This window comes from Phyllobates terribilis, unplaced genomic scaffold, assembly GCF_046119375.1.
Source record: "Phyllobates terribilis strain yellow unplaced genomic scaffold, ASM4611937v1 Scaffold_3__8_contigs__length_932513732, whole genome shotgun sequence".
NCBI classification, from domain to species: domain Eukaryota; kingdom Metazoa; phylum Chordata; class Amphibia; order Anura; family Dendrobatidae; genus Phyllobates; species Phyllobates terribilis.
The window spans coordinates 129,690,999-129,711,938 of NW_027362763.1; the positions used below are offsets into that span (position 1 = coordinate 129,690,999).

Below are 20,940 nucleotides of genomic sequence, written 5' to 3' on the forward strand. Positions count from 1 at the left end.
AAACTAAATAAAAGTAAGTTTCCTGAAGCGGTGTGAAGTCGGCTGCATTCTCTGAGGATCCTGGGGAAGACAGAATTGGCGTTAATGATGAGCCTTTTATGTGTAATTGGGAATTGTGTTCTCGATTTTGACATTTCTAGCGCTGTTCATGTGGAACTGAGCACAATGCCGTATTGACTTGTAAGATATCGAAAATTCTATCTTTCCACTAAGGTTTGGGCTCAGAAATTGAACTGTTGAGTTATCTGTGCTCCAATAATTCCATGATGGCCTTAGTGGGGTTTTTTTTTATGTGAACCTTTCACTTGTACGATGAACATGAACTGTTGGACACAGTGGTCTGAAGGCCAGAAGAATTGACCAGCGCCAAGTAGTCAGGACTGCACAATTCTGAAAGGGCTTAATCGTAAGGGGGGTACATATGTGGCAGACTGTTCTCCAGCCTTTTGATAGGTTGTTTGGTAGTACATCACGCGAGGCGTGCTAATCAAAAGAGGAGCCGAAGATATCGGCAATTAGGAGGTGGTCTCATCTGGTGGCCACAGATTACCGATGTCGCCACTGGACCATTGATTTGCTCAAACAGAATCACACAGTGACTTATTGTGGGAACATACAGTGGCGACCAAAAGTTTTGCATTTTTTTAAAAGTGTGATTACTTCTGTTCGGTTGTTGTGACGTCGTTTCCCTGGTGTTGAATTGAAAGGACATGAAGTTTTCATCATGCTTCTGAATATACAGGTGCATCTCACTAAATTAGAATATCACCAAATAGTTAATTTATTTCAGTTCTTCAATACAAAGAGTGAAACTCGTATATTATATAGAGTCATTACAGAGTGATATATTTCACGTGTTTATTTCTGTTAATGTTGATGATTATGGCTTACAGCCAATGAAAACACAAAAGTCATTAACTCAGTAAATTAGAATAATTAACAAAAAAAACACCTGCAAAGGCTTCCGAAGCGTTTAAAAGGGTCCCTTAGTCTGTTTCAGTCGGAAAACACTGATACTGACTTTCTTTAAAATGTAATCAACTCTGGAGGAAGTTCTCCTTGGTCGTCCACTTCTAGGTTTGTCAGCTGTTCCATACCCTTCTTTTTCTTTCTTTAATATACGTGACGCTTGACTCTGAGTACAGTTGAACAGTTGAATTCCATAGCTGCCTCTTTTTGGCTTTTGCCTGACTTCACTCTCAGAATAATAAGCTTCCTGACATCTTGTGATTAATTTGGCTTTGTCTTTGCCATGTTTTAACCTAAAAACACACAAAAAAATTAGGCAAAATTCGACTACCCATGACAAAATATGTAAGACATTTGGCCCAGCAAATGTTAGTTTTCAACACATAAAGGGATAAAACAATGTCAAACACAATTTTCGTCCTTATAGCTGACAACCATTTGCTTCCGGTTTACTAGAATCACCAGGACAATGGCATCACAACATCCAGACGGAAGTAATCACACTTTTTAAAAAATATGCAAAACTTTTGGTCGCCTCATTAGGTCACTTTGAGCTAGGTGACCTATATTAAGGCCAGACTAGTCCGGTGCCGCCCTCAGCTTCTGATTGCTCCACTCCAGGTGATTGACAGGTCTCTCCCATGGTCTCTTCTATCTTTATGCTCCCCTGATGGCTCTTCTAACTATATTTTCTCTTACACCCCGGAGGGTGCAGTCATTAATTGATTCTTGCTTCCCGTGGTTTGTGCAACATGAATCGCGTGGGAGATTCCCATTAACTTAAATGATGAGACCGCTGAAAAATCTTCTGTACAGAGCAGGAAGTGAGAGTCTAGTAATTTGCCTAGTGGCCAGTGGAAAAATTGCTTTCTGAGACTTACAGTATAGCTATCTGTCAATGTAGATAAGGAAAACGAAATCAAAAAAATGTAATCAATATCCATTTTAATTCTTATTTCTTAAATCAATAGTACCCATGGAAATAAGCAACCGTTCTCCATAGAACTTTATGAGCACCAACTGCCATCTCCTATCTCAGTATTGTGAACATCTGTCTTCACTGAAGACCTATTTTACCTATGAATTTTGAAATTGAAAGATCAGTCCTATAGAGTAAAAATAAGCTGATTTCTCTAGTAACATATATCACAAAGCTTTTTATTTTTATGTGTACAATTGATTTATGAAAGAAAGCAAAATTAATATGGAGGTTAATCTCTGATTTTGGAACAGCCCTTTCCTTTTCCTGTTTAAAAAAAAAAAAACAACAAAAAACTTTTTTTCACCCTCCCCAGGTCCGGTGCTCAGTTTCTGCCTCTGCTCCAGATGTCTGTTCTCTGCTTGTTGACAGCATTGCAGGCGATCTGGTAACTCAGTTGCTCTACCCGACTTGATGGCACAAGCAGCTGAGCTCACTGATTGGCTGCAGTCTTGTCAACGTGATGGCAGCACTGCAGAGAATAGAAAAAAATGGGTGCAGCGGTGGAGTCTCTGCACTGGACCAGGGCTGAGTGAGTAAAGCACATTTTGTTCATCTTTTTTAACATACTGAAGCTGGGGGTCAGATCTTTTCCGAAGACCAGAAAACCAATTTTATTGTAACATCCTGATTTAAAATAACGTAATTTTCTGATGAGCCGTTCCCTGTAGGAGTCCAAGGGAGATGATATCTGCTCTGGAATGTGTATTTCAGGTGACTATCACTAATTCTTCCATTTATTCGTAATTACTTTGCTACTTTTGTTGTCCCGCGCACTTTCCATCATCGAGGTGCGATAAGACTGGAGCACAGTCATATTTAAAATGGAGATAAATGAATGTGCTCCTCATCTTTTTCATTAGGATTAAATCATGCGTGGCCACGAGGCTGCCGAGATCTGAGCAAAGCAATTTAACCAAAAAATTCTTGTCTCCGCCATAACAGTTTATTTTCCATTTGTACAATTTGTCAAACACTTTATAATCAAAACCACCTATATATTTAAGCGTAAAAAAGTCTTCTCGCGGAGGGCGCACAGTCTGGGCAGTAAAATGAGCAGGGAATGATTAAGGAAGGTCAAAGAAGTATGGAAGAAAGGCCTAAGGGGTGTCCTGCAGTCCCTCCTGGGCTCACCCCTGTCACGTTTATCCAGGGATTTCAAACACAGAGCCAAAATTAAAACCTTGGACAAATCCGCGGGCCAACCAGTATACAGTATAATGGGCCCCACACAGTCCTCCATACAGAATAATGGGCCCCACACAATCCTCCATACTGAATAATGGGCCCCACACAGTCCTCCATACTGAATAATGGGCCCCACACAGTCCTCCATACTGAATAATGGGCCCCACACAGTCCTCCATACTGAATAATGGGCCCCACACAGTCCTTCATACAGAATAATGGCCCCACACAGTCCTCCATACAGAATAATGGGCCCCACGTACTCCTTCATACAGAATAATGGGCCCCATGTAGTCCTCTATACAGAATAATGGGCCCCACGTAGTCCTCTCTACAGAATAATGGGCCCCACGTAGTCCTCTATGCAGAATAATGGGCCCCACGTAGTCCTCTATACAGAATAATGGGCCCCACGTAGTCCTCTATACAGAATAATGGGCCCCACGTAGTTCTCTATACAGAATAATGGGCCCCACGTAGTCCTCTATACAGAATAATGGGCCCCACGTAGTCCTCTCTACAGAATAATGGGCCCCACGTAGTCCTCTCTACAGAATAATGGGCCCCACGTAGTCCTCTCTACAGAATAATGGGCCCCACGTAGTCCTCTCTACAGAATAATGGGCCCCACGTAGTCCTCTCTACAGAATAATGGGCCCCACGTAGTCCTCTCTACAGAATAATGGGCCCCACGTAGTCCTCTCTACAGAATAATGGGCCCCACGTAGTCCTCTCTACAGAATAATGGGCCCCACGTAGTCCTCTCTACGGTATAATGGGCCCCACGTAGTCCTCTCTACGGTATAATGGGCCCCACGTAGTCCTCTCTACGGTATAATGGGCCCCACGTAGTCCTCTCTACGGTATAATGGGCCCCACGTAGTCCTCTCTACGGTATAATGGGCCCCACGTAGTCCTCTCTACGGTATAATGGGCCCCACGTAGTCCTCTCTACGGTATAATGGGCCCCACGTAGTCCTCTCTACGGTATAATGGGCCCCACGTAGTCCTCTCTACGGTATAATGGGCCCCACGTAGTCCTCTCTACGGTATAATGGGCCCCACGTAGTCCTCTCTACGGTATAATGGGCCCCACGTAGTCCTCTCTACGGTATAATGGGCCCCACGTAGTCCTCTCTACGGTATAATGGGCCCCACGTAGTCCTCTCTACGGTATAATGGGCCCCACGTAGTCCTCTCTACGGTATAATGGGCCCCACGTAGTCCTCTCTACGGTATAATGGGCCCCACGTAGTCCTCTCTACGGTATAATGGGCCCCACGTAGTCCTCTCTACGGTATAATGGGCCCCACGTAGTCCTCTCTACGGTATAATGGGCCCCACGTAGTCCTCTCTACGGTATAATGGGCCCCACGTAGTCCTCTCTACGGTATAATGGGCCCCACGTAGTCCTCTCTACGGTATAATGGGCCCCACGTAGTCCTCTCTACGGTATAATGGGCCCCACGTAGTCCTCTCTACGGTATAATGGGCCCCACGTAGTCCTCTCTACGGTATAATGGGCCCCACGTAGTCCTCTCTACGGTATAATGGGCCCCACGTAGTCCTCTCTACGGTATAATGGGCCCCACGTAGTCCTCTCTACGGTATAATGGGCCCCACGTAGTCCTCTCTACGGTATAATGGGCCCCACGTAGTCCTCTCTACGGTATAATGGGCCCCATACAGAATATTCATTCCCTCTATTCATTCCTATGTGGTTGTGGAGCGACTTTTTCGATCAACAGTCTAGAGAATGAATATTTGTGGGCTGGTGATTTGGGCATCCGACCTTCCGATCCCTTTTGTAACAGGAATAAGCGTTCCCTGTTCTGTCGATCATTGCGAGTCCCAATGGTGGGACCTGTGGAGACACGAGGGTCAGTGGGTGCTCTTTTCCGCTGGCCCTACTGTCTTTAGAAAGACCGCACGGGTCACCGTGGGCAGAACACTGCTCAGACAACACGAGGTGAGGGTACCACATTCCCGTAAGACTTAATTGGATTACCAACAGTTATCAGCATATAGTTAAGGGAATTAGAACCTCTCTGACTTCGGGGCATCCACGGCCAACTATTCCAGCCAGCAGCACACTGCTTCTGGCGGGCACTCACTGAGGGGATATGGTGTGCCTTGTCAGCTTCTTAAGCTTGCCACTAAGGTATGTGGCCAGGTGATCGGATTGTCCCAACCGGAGTTATCCAAAAGAATTTGTGGGCTCTATATTAGGCAGGTGAGCAGTTCTGTAATTCACCAGCTGGAACCATAGTCTTTAGGCTGATGTCCTGTAGAATCACATCGATGACCAGATCAGGCCCTTTTTTATATCCCTCAGCTCCCATTTCAGGGCATTGTGCCACACAGGATTAGGGGGGAAATAATCATGGTTGTTCCATCATTGTTCACTAGTTAATTTAGACTGCATAATTGTCCTCCAAATGATGCAGACTAGGACACTGCAGGGGGCTGATGCAATCCGTAATCAGCAGGCATTTTACAAATTAACATGCAAAAATGGGCACAGGACAATCTTACAGGAAACAATGGCTCATGTCCCTTGATTTACTGAACAAAGGAATAATACCGTCTGGCATAATTAAGAATAGTTGACTCCTGCACAAGTGGCCACATTGACGCTGAGTTGTAACTGGACCCCCACTGATTAGCCAGTTAGCCGCTATTCTATGAATAAGTGACGATTGGTTTTCACCGGACTTCTCCTTTTTTAGCTTTAAATCTGAAATTTTAAGGAGTAAAATTAAAGTTTTTGGTTTTGCTTTATCAAAGAAATTCTCCAAAAAGAGTGGAAGATCAATGTGAGCTTGGTCTGCCAGCCCTTCCGACGCTTGGTTGGGTAAAAGTGGTCATGCACGTTGAATGAAGTGTGGCCAAACTCTCCAATCTTGGCAGGACCGGCCAACTATCCAAAGTATATGGAGGTTTCTTAACCTATTCCCAACTACAGAAGAAACGGGTGTGTTTTAGGCAGCTTGTCCAGGCACTAGGCAGCTTGCTGGGCTCACATCCGGTTGGGCATGGACTACGAATGTGGTCGCTGGACCAGACTTCTGTAAATCCATTCACCCATCTCTATCCTTAGGCAATGGAAAACACAAGTTCAAACCAGTGTAAATGATTCTTTATTTTTTTTCTTAGATTTCGTCAGCTCTTCTGAGCATGTGACTCTCTAGTATCTGATGGTGGCCGTTTCATAATGTCTTTTTCCCGTGGGCACTTGACTTGTTTCCCAATAGACAGGCGATCTCTGGTCTTCACACCTGAGACTGTCCTGATCACATCTGTTTTGGGCTGAGTCTCCATGACTGAGACGTCTCTATGGCTCTGCGTCCTGCATTCTTATAGTCACCACTGTCTGTCTCTTTTCATTTAGCTCCTTTTTTTTCTTTTTCTCTCCATTTTAGCCGGAGTATGATGAGATCAATCCTGATTGGAGAAGCTCAGTGGAGAAAAGGAAAAAGATGAAAGGTAAATTAGAATTTAAGTACTTTGGCTTCTTGTGGAATTGAGTTCTTAAAGCAGTATTGACCCCAGAGGAAATTGGATTCTTTGAAGGATGTGTTCATTTTGTGATGTTTTAATATGGCCCTCCACCCTCCCCCCGTACATAAAGGACATACATGACCATTTTTTTTTTTTTACTGTAATCCCCCTATAATCACCCAGCTTTTTTCAGACTAGCTATCTGCCTTCGAATGCATTCACATGTGGTAGATTTGTTGCAGAATTTTCTGCAGCTTTTCCATTCATCTGAAAAAAGCTTGCAGAAATCCACGTCCATGCTGGAGAAACGGATATATGGAATGGATTGGTCACTTGTAGAAATGTCTGCAGCCGCCTGAATATGTATAAGTAGAGTTACGAGTGATCGAAAACCCCTGAGGCTTACACCTTGGCTTAGAGTATAGCTAAAGATGGCCATATACATTAGATGGCCGTCTGCCTTAAGATCGTTTGTCCAACAGCCATCTCGGCCGATTCTCCCATACACACGAGTGGTCGTTGAGCCAAGCGCTTCTGTGCTCTCTATGAGAAAGCCACCTACTGACACGTCGGCCGGCGGCTTATCTCCAGGAAAACAATGTCATCAGCAGTCTGCAATCTGACGTGACTGATCAACATCTCTCGCGTTAGCCGGTGTCCCCATAGACAATAGACCGTTGTCCAAACCCTTCGATATTGGCAGCTTCGGCCAACATAAGTCTAATGTGTATAGGGGCTTTAGTGTTAATGTGAGTTGATTTCGCTCAACTCTGTCTATCGGTCACGTCAATAATCTGTGGCTGTAGGCCGAGAACCGTGAGAGATGTCTCTTCCCTAATGGCATCTAACCCTCTTCTTATGATTAGCCAGAGAGGGCATCTAATCAAAAGTAGAGCCGTGGACTTCCTTGGGTAAGGGTCATTTCTAAGGGCTGCCTTTCATTGGACTCAGATTATTGACTTGACTGATGGGACAGGGTCTTGCGATTTGATCTGTACAAATTCTAATAACTCTGACCACTAGTTTATAGGTTTGGCTAATATTGGGAATGTTTGGAACACTTGGCTTGGGCATGTTGGATTCACCTACGAGATAATCTGCCTCCAAAAGTGCACTTTCTTGGCTACGTTCAGAACTCAGAATGAATGGAGAGCGCTAGTTCATAAGCTTATTCCTCTTCTGTTACTGCGGTCACCAGTCAGAACAATGGACCCACTTTCTGGAGATGGGCACCGGCCCTGGATGTAGTACCCCCATCTGTAGCCATAGGACTGGGTGGGGATGGATCTGACCATTGGGACCCCCACTCATGTCAGCTCTGTAGAGCCTTGTCTCAAAGGAGGGGAGGTCAACCATGTTCACCCCTCCAGGAATTAGACATCTCCCCATCCTACAGAGCAGCTGGACCCGCCAACTATTATTAACTTATCCCTTATTCTGGGGGGGAAAACTCTTTCAAGTGTAACACGATCTGCCATAAAACCGAACCAGACCCAATTCTAGGCGGATCTAGTGGCAGCCACCAGATGAAATGTTTTAACAGGTCGCCTCCGGGGCGTTAGAAGCCGGACTTTAATCTTTTTCTTATAGTTGGGTTTCTCGTTATCTTTCCAAGGTGCTTGAGATTTCCTAATTTAGAATCACTAATAAGAGGCATTTGAGGGAAAAGGTCAGAAAGAAAAGTTCTGTGTTAAACTTTAATGTGCAGCCTTCCCTTGTCAGTGTTCACTCCGTACTGATAAAATTCCGAATTTGCAGCTTATGAAATCTCTGAAAAGCTAAAGCCATGTAGAAAGTCAAGATTTGGCATCTGACAGCCGGTACATACCAGACGACACACGCCCTAAGCTGATATCACTTCGCCCGGTGTTTTCTTCTGGCACGACGTAGAGTTGTCCGCTTTGTCCTGGGCTTTGTCTCTTACTTTGTCTTCTAACCCATTGATGTCCCCTTTCCGTGTCTAGATAAGGAGTCCTATTATCCGCTGATTGATGTGAATTGGTGGGCAGACAATGCTGTGATTTTGGCTCGATGCTCGGGCTCTTTGACCGTGTCCTCTGTGAAAACGCTAAAGAACTTGCTGGGGAAATCCTGCGAATGGTTTGAACCCTCCCCGCAGGTTACTGCCGCTCACGACGGAGGCTTCCTCAGCTTGGAGGTAATGTTTTTAAAAGTTTTTTTTAATTATTTTGTTGAATTGTTATTGTTTTATAAAAATTATATTAATATTATTATCATCACATAATTATAAGGTTATTGGATTAAAGGGGTATTCCAGTTGGAAGAAGTTATCACCTATCTATATTGGTAGGATTAGACTGGATGGCCAGCGCGCGTCATTCCAAACCGTGTGTTAAACTTTCTCTGACAGCCCTAAAGAGAATTCAAGCGGTGGTCAAACATATACACCTCCGCCCCATCCGAACGGGAAAAAAAGTGCACCGTTTTGGCGATCTGTGAGGGTCCCAGCTGCTCTCAATAGTGTGCAGCATGCAGTAGACGCAGAGACCACCAGATATTCACTGTCCCACTGTCAACTGCTTCTGGTGCATGCGCTTGCACTTGCACAGGCAATTCTGCTTGTTCTAAATGCGTATGCTGATAAAACAAGACCGGTCCCTGCTGGCTCCTCCCCGCCCATCTACCCTTGATTGACAGGTCTCTCCCTTTGTGTGTGTGTCTGTATAGGGAGAGACCTATCAGTCCAGGGGATTGGGGCGGGGAGACACAGTCCCCGGCCGGATTTTCAAATTATATTTTGCCTGAAACGCCGCACTGTTTCAAAGTTAAACATACAGGCTGTAATAATGCAGCTAGTGCCTGATTCATGCTTCATATATTGCGCAAGGCCGGTAACAGTCTAGTCGAGTTGTGGCTGGTAGTATGCAAATCACATACTTGTGGTCACGTGACTTCCGTCCCCGGTGCTGACACCGGCAAATCCTTGCTGCGCGCAGTGTGCGCTCTGGGGTATTAACAACTCTGCACTCACATAGTTACTGCAGACTTATCATTTTAGACTGCACGGCCCCTTTAAAAGCACATTTCAGGGGTAAAAGAGCAAGGTAGACACGGCAACGTTTCATTCATATTTGGCCTTTCAAGCCAGAGTTAAGTGCAGATTTATGACACTTTCTCTGGCTTGAAAAAGGCCAAATATGGATGAAACTTTGCCGTGTCTACCTTGCTCTTTTACCCCTGAAATGTGCTTTTAAGGATGAAATAAATGTTACTTTTTTTTCCATACAAGTTAGATCTGGTGCTGCGGATCCTTTTTGCTGTTTTATGGACCAAGTCAGAACCAAAATAACTAATGGTGCATGAGAATTGCTCATTGCAAATATAATCTGTATACATCATGAGATACAGTTATATGTAAAAGTTTGGGAACCCCTATTAATCTTAAGCTTAATATTTTATAAAAATTGGTGTTTTTGCAACAGCTATTTCAGGTTGATATATGTAATAACTGTTGGACACAGTAATGTTTCTGCCTTGAAATGAGGTTTATTGTACTAACAGAAAATGTGCAATCTGCATTCAAACAAAATTTGACAGGTGCATAAGTATGGGCACCTCACCAGAAAAGTGACATTAATATTTAGTAGATCCTCCTTTTGCAAAAATAACAGCCTCTAGTCGCTTCCTGTAGCTTTTAATGATTTCCTGGCTCCTGGATGAAGGTATTTTTGACCATTCCTCTTTACAAAACAATTCCAGTTCAGTTAAGTTTGATGGTCACCGAGCATGGACAGCCCTCTTCAAATGATCCCACAGATGTTCAATGATATTCAGGTCTGGGGACTGGGATGGCCATTCAAGAACATTGTAATTGTTCCTCTGCATGAATGCCTGAGTAGATTTGGAGCGGTGTTTTGGATCATTGTCTTGCTGACAGATCCATCCCCTGCGTAACTTCAACTTTATCACTGATTCTTGAACATTATTGTCAAGAATCTGCTGATACTGAGTGGAATCCATGCGTCCCTCAACTTTAACAAGATTCCCGGTGCCGGCATTGGCCACACAGCCCCAAAGCATGATGGAACCTCCACCAAATTTTACTGTGGGTAGCAAGTGTTTTTTTGTCGCCATGCATAACGCCTTTTTGTATGACCAAACAACTCAATCTTGGTTTCATCAGTCCACAGGACCTTCTTCCAAAAAAGAAATTGGCTTCTCCAAATGTGCTTTTGCATACCTCAGCCGACTCTGTTTGTGGCGTGCTTGCAGAAACGGCTTCTTTCGCATCACTCTTCCATACAGCTTCTCCTTGTGCAAAGTGCGTTGTATAGTTGACCGATGCACAGTGACACCATCTGCAGCAAGTTGATGCTGCAGCTCTCTGGAGGTGGTCTGAGGATTGTCCTTGACTGATCTCACCATTCTTCTTCTCTGCCTTTCTGATGTTTTTCTTGGCCTGCCACTTCTGGCCTTAACAAGAACTGTCCCTGTGTTCTTTCATTTCCTTACTATGTTCCTCACAGTGGAAACTGACAGGTTAAATCTCTGAGACAGCTTTTTTGTATCCTTCCCCTGAACAACTATGTTGAATAATCTTTGTTTTCAGATCATTTGACAGTTGTTTTGAGGAGCCCATGATGCCACTCTTCAGAGGAGATTCAAACAGGAGAACAACTTGCAAGTGGCCACTTTAAGTAGCTTTTCTCATGATTGCATACACCTGGCTATGAAGTTCAAAGCTCAATGAGGTTACAAAACCAAAAAAAGTGCTTTAGTAAGTCAGTAAAAAGTAGGTAGGAGTATTTAAAACAAGAAAATGATAAGGGTGCCCATACTTATGCACCTATCAAATTTTGTTTGAATGCAGATTGCACATTTTCTGTTAGTACAATAAACCTCATTTCAAGGCAGAAACATTACTGTGTCCAACAGTTATTACATATATCAAACTGAAATAGCTGTTGCAAAAACACCAATTTTTATAAAACATTAAGCTTAAGATTAATAGGGGTGCCCAAACTTTTTCATATAACTGTAAATCACCTAGCCCTGATGAGGCTGATTACTTACTTTGCAAATCCATCCCACAATGACTCTTATCCTCTCTGAACACTCAGCCTTAAGGCCCCATCACACTGTGAGATCGCTAGCGAGATCGCTGCTGAGTGACAAGTTTTGTGACACAACAGCGACCTCAGTAGCGATCTCGCTACGTTTGACACTTAGCAGCGACCAGGCCCCTGCTGTGAGACAGTAAATTGTTATAGCAGTCACTTCAATAATTTATTAATGCGTCTCAGTGTTCTATGCCAGGATTACACATATTAGAATTATTGTGCCTGGAATTAAAGGAATCTTTTATTTAGGCATTTTTTTAATACACGATTGTGCCCTGGGGATAACGCCCGAACATCCTATGGAGCCTCCACCCCAGATGTGAGCGTAGTCCTACTACATACCAGATCAGAAAGTTATTAAAGGGGTTTTTTCATCAATAGATCTTGGAATATTAATAATTTCCACAATTGGATGTGATTAAATAAAATGTTCCTGTGCTGAGATAATCTTATAAATGTGCCCCTGCTGTGTACTGTGTAATGGCTGTGTCTGACCGTACAGCAACATGGTCTGATCATACCACAGCCCCTGGACAGGGGAGGAAGCAAAAGAGAGTATATAGACAGGACAGCAGGGGATCACAGCTGATCCTTTTAGTGAGGTAAATCATTTCCCTGCCTGTTTTTAAACAATGTTTTACTTCAAAGAATCAGCTGTGATCCCCTGCTGTAATGTCTGTATACTCTTTTGCTTCCCCCCCGTAATAATAATAACACAACAATACCTTTTTTTGTGCAATTTCAGCACACTGATTTTTTTTTCCATTCAAAAGTACAACTCGTCCATCTGAAAACAAGCCCTCCTATGGCTATATTGACGAGAAAATAGAAAAGCTAAGGCTTTTAGAATAAGGGGAGGAAAAAAACAAAGTAGTAGTAATTTTAGTAATTTTTTTTTCCCTGCCTAACAATCTTTATTGAAATCGAAGTTAGAAATTTTGCAATTTTCATACTGGCATCTGGGGCTTTTTTTTTTTTTTATAGACTTGTAGCTTCCTGTTGTGTCAGGAAATTCACATGTACATTAGCCACAATGAACAGGCTCTGACCCTATCTTTTGTATTAAAGCATCTAATGAGCGTGTGCAAAGGTCATAAGGTCATTGTGAAGGCAGGGGGAGCTATGACTTTTCTTTCTATTGTGATTGCTGCATCATGTGTTGTCAGCTGTGTATAAAGATCCTTGGAATCCATTGATCAATGTAATCCAACCTACGATAGTGTGAGAATTTAAATATATATATATTATAATCTTTTTTTTTTTTTTTTTAAGATTTGGGGGAAAAAAAAGACCATTGGCAACATTTCTTAAAAAATACATGACATTGATCACACATTCCCTTTGAAAGAAAGTTTGCGTCATCACATATACATCAGTAGTTACATGTAACATACATAACAACGACTAATTAGGCTTATGGTTGTCAAGGTTTATGCCAAAAATTCAACCCTGGGGTTCCAATACAGAATGCAGCTGTTTAGTCTGACTACCGCCCGCTGCCTTATCTAAGTGCCGACACGCTACAGAGGACATGTCCTCGTCTGTCACGTAATTATTGTGTTTTCTGGGTGCTGGATTTATAGAACCTTTAGGGTCCCAGCATGAACATCTTGAATGCTGCGACTAGGAAACCACAGAAGATTTAGCTCCGTATTATCACGTAACATATTTGATAAATCCTATCTGCAGTAATAATAGAATTGGCCTTCAGCAATAGCATACCTAAAACACAACACAATCAAAGCCCGGGTGGTAAAGAGACATGTACAGAACAAAACAGAAAAAGCCGTCATGCAGTCATGTTCCACGCCGTGCACTCAATCATAGGCTTCTGATGGACCACAGTGGTTGGTCTGTCACTAGTTGCACAGTGTGAGCCATGTCATCCTTTTCTTGTGCTGTGTGAGTGTTATTTTGTCTAAAGGACACCATTGATTTTAATACATTGATTAGGTAAGGACTTTTTGTTTTCCATTTTCTCTCCCTAGAAGCCCCCTGCTATTGTCCTACAGTAATATTGTTATTCTACGGGAGAATGACTGGTGTTTTTATTATCGATTATAGCAGCAATTACAAAGCTTATTATGGTTTTTGCACTTTCTTATAGTTGCCACATTAAGTCTATGAGCCAAGAGTCCTTTCTTACAACAGCATTCATTTTTTTAATCAAAAAAAGAGGACTGTATCTGAAACTCCCCAAACACTTTGGTACATGTTTTTCACATGTGTACACTTAGAATATATTTTAGTCCAGAGAAAATAAAATATATGTATATTTAGTATTAGTCAATCGAAGTGTACCAAGATATGAACAAAGGAGATTTCTAAGGACCTCAGATAAGAGTTGTTGAGGCTCATCAGGATGGGAAAGGTTACAAAACCATCTGTAAAGGGTTTGAACTCAATTAAGTCAGACAAACTGTGCAAATGTAGGGAATTTAAGACCATTATCACCCTCCCCATCAGTGCTTGACCAACAAAGATCACTCCCAGAGCAAAGCATGAAATAATCCATGAGTTCACAAAAGAACTCTAGGTAACCTCTAAGCAACTAAAGGCCTCTCACTTGTTAGCTGATATTCACGAGCCCACCATCAGGAGGATACTGAACAGTGGTGTACTTTGCATTATTGCAAGGGGAAAGCCACTGCTCTTCAAAAAACAAAACAAAACACCATTACTGCCTTTCTACAGCTTACTAAAGATTACATGGACGAGCCAGAAGGTTAATGGGACGTTGTTTTGTGAACGTATGAGGCCAAGCGTTGAGACCTACTACTTCTGTGAAACACGGTGGTGGTGGTAGAATTATTTGGCCCCGTTTTACTGCTAAGGGGCAAGGATGGCTTACTATCCTTGATGGAAGAATTAATTCTAAATTATAGTAACAAATTCTAAAGAAAAATATCAGGACATCTGTCCTTGAGCTGAATCTCAAGAGCATGTGGGACAGACTGTGAGACAACGGCCCAAGCCATACAAGCTGTTCTACAAAGGAGTAATAAAAGAAGAATAAAGTTAGAATTTTTGATGGCCAAGTACAAGTCCTGGCTTTAATCCTATAGAAATGTTGTGGAAGTTGTTTTGTAGTGAGGAATGGGTTAAAATTCCTTCAGGACTAATCACCAATTGCCAGAAATGTTTCGATGTAGTTATTGCTGCACATACTTTTGCCTCACCCACATGTGATACTGGATAATTTTCCTTATTTAAAAAAATGACAGTCTAATAGTTTTGACTTAATTATTTTATTTGGTCAACCTTTAGGTCAAATTTAGGCAGAAATATTCAATTCTGATGGGTTCACAAACTTTTGAACAGTAGTGTATATTTATGTATGTATGTGTATGTATTACAATACATAGCTGTATATTAGCTTTTATATATTGTAGGAAAGCTCTGGATGGCAAGTATGTATCACTGAATTGGTTAACCTCAGTGATGTAAGTCACGGAATTGAAGGCTCTAGTAACTGTAGATTACTGAGAGGTTTTTGGTAAATGGACTGGATTTTGGGTCCGGGGTTTAGGAGTGACTAGAAGAGCCTGGGTGGGAATTGTCGCTCCCATACATTACAGTCCGGGCCGTGCAGGTCTTCTAAAAGGCTGCTGAATTGACTTAGAAGGGTTTGAGGTAGTGAAGCTTGAGTGAGAGCTGTAATGGTGGATAGACCGTTTCTGAACCCGTAGCAGTGCCTGTATTACTGTGAAAAAAAACCCCGCTTTGCTTGCATTCAAAGTTTGAGAGACCATAAACCTGAGACTGTTTTGCAGCAGAACCAAATGCCTTTGGGTACCCCCTTATCCCTTCTGGGAAACGTGAATCCCTACAATATAGGAGACTTTATCAAGGGCCACCTTTTAAAGATTTCTTGACATTTGAAGGTGAATTTACAAACCTCTTGAACTTGCCCTATCTAAGTGTGGTGTGCAGTCCAGTGATCGGGTCAAGGGCCTTAATTGAGGCCTTCATTTCACGGTCCTCTGTGTGGCTGTGCGACAACTAGCTGCAGCAGGACCCTTTCACCTCTGAATTTCATCTGTATTTCAAATATATAAAGAAATCTTATCTGTGTCACAGGAGCTCAGCCATGTCCCCCCTTCTCCTCCTCCTCACTGTCCTGTGTGTGGCATTAAGGGAGTTGACTGCAGCAGGAACCTCTACCCACTGACTTAAAAGGAATCTGCACGATCCAACCCCCCAATCTGTTTATATAGTCATGTTGCTTTGTTGAAAGATTCATTTATTTATGCCATATGTTGCCCCCTGATCGAAAAAAGTTGCCTTAATATTCAAATGAGGCTTAAGTGCTTTGGGTTTGGTCAGGGCACTTGGTCTCCCCTTTTAGTGAGCTGTCAATCAAGCAAAAGTGAGGTGGTTCTTGGTACAGAATTGAGCCATGGAATCAGAGGATTGGGTAGTGCTTTGTCATGCCAAAAGCACTTAAGCTTCGTTTGCATATGAATTAAACCAGGGTGAAGCAGTTTGCATAAATATTCATAGAATCATAGAATGGTAGAGTTGGAAGGGACCTCCTGGGTCATCTGGTCCAACCCCCTGCTCAAAGCAGGATTCACTAAATCATCTCAGACAGATGTCTGTCCAGCCTCTGTTTGAAGACGTCCATTGAAGGGGAACTCACCACCTCTCGTGGCAGCCTGTTCCACTCATTAATCACCCTAACTGTCAAAAAGTTTTTTCTAATATCTAATCTGTGTCTCCTCCCATTTAGTTTCATCCCGTTGCTTCTAGTCTTTCCCTGTGCAAATGAGAATAAAGATGATCCTTCTACAATCTGACAGCCCTTGAAATATTTGTAGACAGCTATTAAGTCTCCTCTCAGTCTTCTTTTTTGCAAGCTAAACATTCCCAAATCCTGCAACCGTTCCTCATAGGACATGGTTTGCAGACCAGTCACCATTCTGGTCGCTCTTCTCTGAACTTGTTCCAGTTTGTCTATGTCTTTTTTAAAATGTGGTGCCCAAAACTGTACACAGTATTCCAGATGAGGTCTGACCAAAGAGGAGTAAAGACCGATAATGACTTCACGTGATCTAGACTGTATGCTTCTGTTAATACATCCCAGAATTGTATTTGCCTTTTTTGCTGCTGCATCACACTGTTGACTCATGTTCAGTCTATGATCTATTAGTATACCTAAGTCTTTTTCACATGTACTGTTGCTTACCTCTATTCCTCCCATTCTGTATATGCTTTTTTCATTTTTATTGCCCAGATGTAGTACTTTGCATTTTTCCCTGTTAAAAACCATTCTGTTGGTTGCTGCCCACTGCTCCAGTTTATTTAGGTCTTTTTGAATCCTCTCTCTCTCTTCTCTAGTATTAGCTATCCCTCCTAGCTTTGTGTCATCAGCAAATTTAATCAGTTTACCCTCAATTCCTTCATCTAAATCATTGATAAAGATGTTGAACAATACAGGTCCCAGGACGGAGCCCTGTGGTACCCCACTTGAGACATTCATCCAGCTGGATGTGAAGCCATTTACAACCACCCTTTGAGTCCGATCACTAAGCCAGTTATGAATCCACCTAACAGTTGCCTGGTCCATTGCATACTTGGTCATTTTTTCAATAAGGATGGTGTGAGATACTTTGTCAAATGCTTTGCTGAAGTCAAGATATACTATATCTACAGCATTTCCCTGATCCACCCAGTCAGTGATTCTGTCATAGAAGGAAATTAAGTTAGTCTGACATGACTTGTTAGTTACAAACCCATGCTGACTCTGGTTAATCACTTCATTCTTATCCAGGTACTTACATACATGATGTTTAATAATTTGTTCAAAGATCTTTCCTGGTATAGAAGTCAGACTCACCGGCCTATAGTTCCCTGGGTCCACCTTCTTCCCCTTTTTGAAGATAGGAACAACATTTGCTCTTCTCCAGTCTTCTGGGACTTCTCCTGTTCTCCAAGAATTTTCAAAGATTATGGAGAGTGGTTCTAAAATTTCTTCTACGATCTCCTTCAGTACTCTGGGGTGTAATTCATCTGGACCTGGAGACTTGAACTCATTTCTGTTAGCTAAATATTCCCTCACAATCTTTCTGTTTACAGATAACTTGGATTCCTCTATTCCTTTAAAAGGACAGTAAAGATCAGTTGATGTTACATTTTCTTTCTGAGAGAAAACAGATGCAAAATAGGAATTAAAAAGTTCGGCCTTCTCAACATCCTCTCTTACCATTTCTCCATTTTCATCCTGTAAAAATCCTATAGCATCTTTGACTTTTCTTTTACTTTTGACATACCCCCAAAATCCTTTTTTATTGCTTTTGACATCTCTTGCAAGCCTTAATTCATTGTCAGCTTTAGCTAACCTGATACGTGCCCTGCAGGATCTGCAGACTGCATTATAATCTTCTTTAGATATGCCTCCCTCTTTCCATTTAATAAACATTTCTTTCTTTCTTTTTAGCATGTGTTTAAGTTCTGTGTTCATCCATCCTGGTTTCCTTAAATGCTTCCCATTCTTCCTACTTTTCGGGATTGTTAACGATTGTGCTTTGAGAATCTCATTTTTAAAAATTTCCCATCCTTCCTGGACATTTTTGTCCTTAAGGACATCCAGCCATTGGATCCCTCCTATTCTCTTTCTGAGTCTCTTAAAATCTGCCTTTCTAAAATCTAACCTTGAAGTTTGAGTCTTCACATGTCTTCCTCCTCTAGTTATCCAAAATTCTATAATAGCATGATCGCTGCCTCCTAGGGTCCCAGCCACCTTTACCTCCTCAACCATTTCCTCCCTGTTTATAAGGATTAGATCCAAAGTAGCAGATCCCCTTGTTTTCTCCCCTACCTTTTGGAAGATAAAGTTGTCAGCAAGAGAGGATAAGAATTTGCTTGACCTGTTAGTTTTACTTGAGAGAGATTCCCAACAAATGTCTGGATAGTTGAAATCTCCCATGACCACTACGTCATATTTTTTGGAGAACTTGGTCATTTGATACATAAAGAGTTCATCCATATCTTCAGCTTGCCCAGGTGGCCTGTAGTAAATGCCTACAATGGTGTCCTTTCCGTTGTTCTCTCCTTGTATTCTTACCCAAACAGTTTCCACAGAACTCCCAGTCTCTGAAGCTTCAATCTCTGTGCAGATATACGCTTTTCTAACATACAATGCGACACCTCCTCCTCGTTTATGAAGTCTGTTTCTTGCAAATAAGTTGTATCCTTTTAGCCTTTTATTCCAATCATGTGTATCGTCCCACCAAGTTTCAGTGATTCCAATGACATCATATTCCTTTTCCTGCATTAGTAGTTCCAATTCTCCTTGTTTGTTGCCCATGCTTTGTGCATTTGTATAAAAACATTTTAGTTTGTGATTGGTTTCTCTTCCTCCCATATTTTTATTATTTAGATTTTTTTGTCTTTGTTCTTCCTTTCCACTTCCAGTAGCAGAGATCTCAATAGTATTTGTCAGCTGTATGGCTTTTTCTGGCCTTTTGCTTCCCTTCCCACATTGTTCTAGTTTAAAGCTCTTCTGATGAGTGTAGCAAGGCGACTTCCAAATACATGTTTTCCAGTCTTCGTAAGGTGCACCCCATCTCTAGCAAGTAGTCCATCGTATAGGTAATTCATCCCGTGATCCAGAAATCCAAATCCTTGTTGACGGCACCATCGACATAGCCAGTTGTTCACCTGTAGAATCTTATTCCACCTCATTGTTCCATGGCCATCCACTGGGAGGATGGATGAGAAGACCACCTGCGCTCCCAATTCTTTCACTTTCTTGCCTAAGTCTTCAAAGTCACTGCAGATGGTTTCCAGGTCCTTTCTTGCGGTGTCATTTGTCCCCACATGTATTAGCAGGAATGGGTAGTGATCTGTAGGTCTGAAGAGTCTTGATATCCTGTCAGACACATCTTTAATTTTTGCTCCTGGAAGACAGCACATTTCTCTTGAGGTTATGTCTGGTCTGCAGATAGCGGCCTCTGTTCCTCTTAACAGGGAATCCCCCATGACCACCACTCTCCGTTTTTTCTTCACAACATTCTTCTTTCTCCATCCAGGAGGATTCTGAGGACTTACAAGGTTATTCATTGCTGGCAAAGATGTCATGGATGGTCTATTCCTTCTTAGAGCAATATGACCATATAAACCGTTTGGGGTGGTGGTTTGACAGATTTCCTTTAAATCTGTGAAATATGTGAAAAAAATCTGCTGTGTGTGTTACAAGAGCTCAGCCTTGTCCACTGCCCCTACTCTCCTCCTCACCGTCCTGTGTATGGCTGTAAGACATCTTCCTGCAGCAGAAGCCTCTCCCCTCTGTCTTGTTTGTAGTAGGACAAAAAGTTAAATAAGCTCTTAATCCTTGGCCAAGTCCCAGCCACGAAAGGAACAGGTCAGCAGGGGTTTAACCATTGTGTTCTCTGCATGATTCCTATATGACTGTTTGCAGAAAGTCCTGTAGAAAGTCAAATAGTGCAAGTAAGATTATCCTGTTTACTTTTATTGTTAATTTATAGGCTTTGTGCGCCTTATAATGGCCACTAATAGTGCACCTATAAAGATGCAGTTGCTGCCTAACTTTTTATGTTGTTTGCTGTAGGCCTCTGCAGAGTGTCTTATTATTGGCTGCTAACATCTCCGATAAACTATTAACGACTACAAAGGTTTATCTCCTCGAGTTCTTCTGGTCTTTCGATCAATGGATATATTGTTTGGAGCTGTGGAACAAATCTTCTACAACCCACATAACTATTAATGATCTTTTCTGTTTGGGTCGTTTGCAAAGCATCATTATCCCTATGACGATGTTCAAGGTAGTAAATACATTTATGCTTTCCTGGAGCAGAAGAACAGTGGGGCAGGCACCGCTGTTGAAGCAGTAGAAACAATCTGTGCATTACTACTGAGGTCTCCAAGAATATTTTCAGAAATAAATAAATTTTATAGTTTTTATGCTATCATTTTGTTATAAGTAGAATTTCTTGAATTGGTATTTGTTACTTATCTCATGTATCAGGCACCAATGGAGGGAATAACTGTAACATAGGCAGCCGATCTTTTCTTGTAAAGTTGAAATGAGGGATTAGACGCATGATCTCGTGAAGCAATGCAAAAGCGGTAACTTGCTCGCTGAGCGATGGACTTGCTGGGGAGTGAAGAAAACATGGCATAAAAAATATAGTAATTATCTGCTTTTAAACCTGTTGCTAGGTCAGAAGTACCAGATCTTACTCCTATGTGGTCCCTGCT

The 20,940-nt window shown here is 42.2% G+C and overlaps 1 protein-coding gene across 2 annotated transcripts in view; it reads left to right on the forward strand.

Annotated features, from left to right (window-relative positions):
• NBAS (NBAS subunit of NRZ tethering complex) overlaps positions 1-20,940 on the forward strand; it is a 760,680-nt gene that overhangs the window by 89,632 nt on the left and 650,108 nt on the right. For both annotated transcript variants that reach the window (XM_073674140.1, XM_073674141.1), the window contains exons 13-14: positions 6,559-6,622; positions 8,602-8,795. In XM_073674140.1, the coding sequence (XP_073530241.1) occupies positions 6,559-6,622; positions 8,602-8,795 (258 nt within the window). The remainder of the gene's footprint in view (positions 1-6,558; positions 6,623-8,601; positions 8,796-20,940) is intronic.